The sequence below is a fragment of the Bicyclus anynana genome, chromosome 20 (genome assembly GCF_947172395.1).
Source record: "Bicyclus anynana chromosome 20, ilBicAnyn1.1, whole genome shotgun sequence".
NCBI classification, from domain to species: domain Eukaryota; kingdom Metazoa; phylum Arthropoda; class Insecta; order Lepidoptera; family Nymphalidae; genus Bicyclus; species Bicyclus anynana.
In genome coordinates, this window is record NC_069102.1 from 10,629,256 (window position 1) to 10,633,904 (window position 4,649).

The following is a 4,649-nucleotide window of genomic DNA, read 5'->3' on the forward strand; positions in this document are numbered from 1 at the left end:
GGTCTGGATCAAAGAGGCAAAATACCACACTTATGAGTCACACAAGTCATTGTACAATTCAATTAAGATAAAAGGTATACTTATATTAAGAGGAAAAATCCTTTGTTTATTTTTAATTAGTGTTTATTTAAATTTCTTAACTAAAAATGCTCAAGTACAAATATAATGTATTTTATTCCGAGGCAAGTATTTTTGTGGCTCCAGAATTTTCCAAGTTTGATAGTACGAGTTGACAAGTATGTTTTGTGTGATACTACACAGAAAAAATACCGAAATTAATTAATTTTTACATTTTGAGTCGCACCATCCTCCGTACGTCAATACATACATAATAACTAATAACAATTTACATAATTATTATACCAGTTCTACATCTTTAAGGTAGTAACGTATTTGCACGTATCAGGATATATTTGAATTAATTTCTAGCTTAGACCTAAACAAAAACAATAAAATCAATTAATCAATCAATTTATTTCTTTGCAGATTATTTATACAGGTGGTCGGTAGATGTAGATGGTAAATGTATCTTGCCAATTTAAAAAAAAAACAACAATTGGAGGTGGTTTTCTGTAATATGCTTATGACGTTTTCATCACGCGCAAATTCCACTGATTTTTTTACATCTTGAGATTAACTGTCACGTGATTGTGTAGTGGGGTTCACAGTCAAACATCTAGTATATAAAGCCAAACTAAATGAGCAATGTTTATCAACAAACAAATTAAAAATGAAAGTAGTAACTTATTTTGAATGCGTTTGTTGATAAACATACCACATCGAATTTGGCTTTAGTATAGAACATTTTTTTTTGTTATGTCGTGGTTTTTTAAGCTTGCGCTTGACTACAATCATACCTGATGGAAAGCAATGATGAGGTCTAAGATGGAGCACGCTTGCCTAGAAGATGTTTGTTTGCTTGAACACGCTAATCTCAGAAACTACTAGTCCGATTTAAAAAATTCTTTCAGGGTTGGATAGCCCATTTATCGAGAAATGTTACAGGCTATATATTATCCCCGTATTTTTACGGGAACGGGAACCACGCGTGCGAAACCGCGCGGCGTCAGCTAGTTTAATAATAACCGAATCCAAGTCCAAAACCATGGTGGCCGTAGCCTCCATGGCTCTCATAACCATAATGACCGCCGTTTCCATAGCGTTCGTATCCTCCATGGTGATCGGGATAGTGGCCATGATATCCGTAATGATGATCCTCGTGACTATCATACCCAAAGTCAAAATCAGGACCTGAATAAAAAGATGATACATTTACATTATTTAATTACTAAATGTAGATGTTACAGTAAATCTAAGTTATTTGGTGTACCTATAACTTAGATTTACAGATTTCAGAATAATTTTTGTTAACAACAATATAGATTCATTAAGTACTAGCAGACCCGGTCAAGCTTCGCTTTGACTTTTGTGCACTTCTTCCATACCCTTACCTACTCCAACCCTACGTCTACCCTACCTCTACCCTACCCCTACCCTTACCATACCCTACCCCTACCCTACTCTTACCCTACCCCTACCCTATACATATTAAAATTCAAATTATTACGAATTTTTTGTATGGGAGTATAAATTTTTTTTAGTCTTTTTAAATTTTTCTCGCCGTAAAAACCATCCTAGAACTTCAACGAACATTTAAAAAAAAATAGTTGGCCAAATTGGTTCAGGCGTTGTTGAGTTATGCGCTTACCAACACATTTTGCGATTAATTTTTATATTATAGATTTATAAAAACATTACCTACTTCTCTTAATATTAAAGGAGATGGTTCATTTCAGGTCCACTTTATTACCCCGTATCATTAAAATTTTAAAAATACGAGTATTTTATTAAAATCTAAGAATAAATCTAACTAAATAAAAAGAAATAAATAAAATTAAAATCCAAGTTTTCGAGATAAATCAAGATGGCGCCCATAAAGCAACTATTATATATATACATTTGACAGCAAACGTCAAATCGATTATTCCATTGAAAACGTCATCATTCCGCCATTATTACCCTTATAAGTTTTGCATGTCTTGGGAGAGAATGAATATTATTTCGAAAGAATTAGAGTAAATTCGTAGATTTGTATAATCAAAAATAGTTTAAATAAATATTTTGTTTTATTTCCGCCAGGGTACAATGACTGATCCTGGGCTCCACACAATTTAGGACCATCTCCTTTTCGAAAAAAGATACAAAATAAACCCACCTGGCATTGCAGCTACCGCGGCTATTAATGCCAAAAGAAAAATCTGAAATAGAAAACTTTTCTTAATTCAATTAATTTTATAAAGAGGTGAAACTTTTTTTTGTTTGTATGTTACCAATAGGCTCCGAAACTACTCAATCGATTTCAAAAATTTCAAATAAAAAGAAACTACATTATCAAATAGATCAATATTTCATCTCCATATTCCCACTTGTTTCTAGCGAAGTTTTTCTTACGAAGAAGTATATCGACGTCTTCATAAAGTTATTCTTCTTCGTCTTTATATTATAGTTCTTTGACAAATTAGCCCTTTTGACTGCGATCACACCTGATCTTAAGTGATTATGATGTCTAAGATGGAAGTGAGCTCACTTGGAAGAGGTATACAAGTTATGTATTTTGAAAGTTTTAGGACTAGAAATATACATAGGCTATATTTTATCCCGATAATCTCATGGGAACTACTCGAATGAAACCGTGGGCGTTGACTAGTAGGTATAATATGATCCTACTAATATTATAAATGCGAAAGTTTGTATGGATTTTTGTTTCTTTGGATGTTTGTTACTCTTTAACGCCGCTACTACTGAAGCGATTTGGCTGAAATTTGAAATAGATATTACTCTAAATTACCACATAGGCTACTTTTTATCCCGAAAAAATCCACGGTTCCCGCGGGATTTGTGAAAAACTAAATTCCACGCGGAAATATTATAGAATTATAATATTTCCGCTTTGGGTATAATTTATAAATATTACGTTTACGTGTACTAAATCCGTATAATTTATTTATATTGTATAAAAGCTTCCAAAGTAACGTATTTATAAATGTATTGAATTTTAAATTGAATTGGGTGATATTGAATTTGTTTACTTACCGTGAATTTATACATATTGTTTATATTTATAAACACAAGCGGTCAGTCCGTTCTATTCTCGAATTATGGCGCTACAACCCACCTGTGCCTTTTATATGACAGTTGTGTTGTTTGAGGAAATGTCTCTAAATTATTATTTTTTCATTTATTTATATTTTGATGCAACTGCATCAAACGGTTATTAATTCAATTTTTCACGGATTTTTAATTATTTTGTAATCTTCGGTCTTGAAGAATGAGTATCTCAAGATTATGTGGTGTCATGTCACATGTCACATTAAGCTAAAGGTGAAAATGTTGGAAAATCATTTTTATTTGCTGGTGATACTGCCTCCGAGAGGCATAATTCGGTAAGACATTCAAACGTTGGATATTTCGGAATTTCCACTATTTTATAAAAATTTAATACGTATTACGTTTGATAGTCAGGGCGCAAATTTCTTCAAAGTAAAGTGAACTTTCCATAGGTCCACTTTACTCTGAAGAAAAGTGAGGTATAAATCTTAATCCATATTTATGAAATACAAGCGGACGCCCAGTTTTTCGAAAATCTTGCAAAAACCATGCATTTTGTCGGGATGAAAAGTAGCCTATGTGTTAATCCAGGTTTATCTATCTTCGTTTTAAATTTCAGCTAAATCGGTTCAGTAGTTGCAGCTTTAAAGATTAACATACATCCAAACAAACATACATACAAACCTGTGCGCTTATAATAATACTAGCGGACGCCTGAGGCTTCGTTTGCCTGGAATTCAGTTTTTTACAAATCCCGGGAGAACCATGGATTTTAACGGGATGAAAAGTAGCGTATGTGTTAATCCAGAGTAAAATCTATTTCCATTTAAAATTTCAGTTTTTTTCAATTTTAATTTAAAATTTCAGACAAGTGCGAGTAGAACTCGCGTCACGAGGGTTCCAAACGATGTTAATCTCTTTGTTTCGTTAAATATTTATCTATACCTATAATTATTATCACAATAATATGTAGTATAATATTAGTAAGGATTTAACAAAACTTAACATAAGTTAAGTGAATAGGTTTTATAATATGCACAAGTTTTCCTGTAATCTACCTATAAGTATGAGAGACGTGATAGCCCAGTGGATATGACCTCTGCCTCCAATTCCGGAGGGTGTGGGTTCGAATCTGGTCCGGGGCATTCATCTCCAACTTTTCAGTTGTGTGCATTTTAAGAAATTAAATATCACGTGTCTTAAAAGGTGAAGGAAAACATCGTGAGAAAACCTGCACGCCAGAGAATTTCTTAATTCTCTGCGTGTGTGAAGTCTGCCAATCCGCATTGGGCCAGCGTGGTGGAGCCTACCCCTCTCATTCTGAGAGGAGACTCGAGCTCAGCAGTGAGCCGTATATGGCTTGATAACAAACGAACGAACGAACCTATAAGTATATATTTAATTATAAAATATATTTGAGATCATCTTAACTAGCTTTCAATTGATATGTCACACAATGCAGTTTACTTTTTTTTTAATTTTCCATCTTGCCCCCAAAAGTGACTTTCATTTAAAAAAAATTCAGAGTTTTCAAGTTTTCC

General features: G+C 33.2%; 1 protein-coding gene across 1 annotated transcript; it reads right to left on the reverse strand.

Moving 5' to 3' along the window:
• Positions 1-455: 455 nt before the first annotated feature.
• Positions 456-3,207, reverse strand: LOC112058039 (prismalin-14). Its single transcript, XM_024098710.2, has 3 exons — positions 3,094-3,207; positions 2,216-2,258; positions 456-1,251 (listed from the first exon to the last, which is right to left on the reverse strand). The coding sequence occupies exons 1-3, from the start codon at positions 3,106-3,108 to the stop codon at positions 1,076-1,078; spliced, it is 234 nt and encodes a 77-aa protein (XP_023954478.2). The 5' UTR covers positions 3,109-3,207; the 3' UTR covers positions 456-1,075.
• Positions 3,208-4,649: the final 1,442 nt, after the last annotated feature.

Coding starts and splice junctions, on each gene's coding strand:
- LOC112058039 (XM_024098710.2), bottom strand. Junction 1,252..2,215: donor CGCGGTAGCTGCAATGCCAG/GTGGGTTTATTT, acceptor CTTTTTATTCAG/GTCCTGATTTTGACTTTGGG.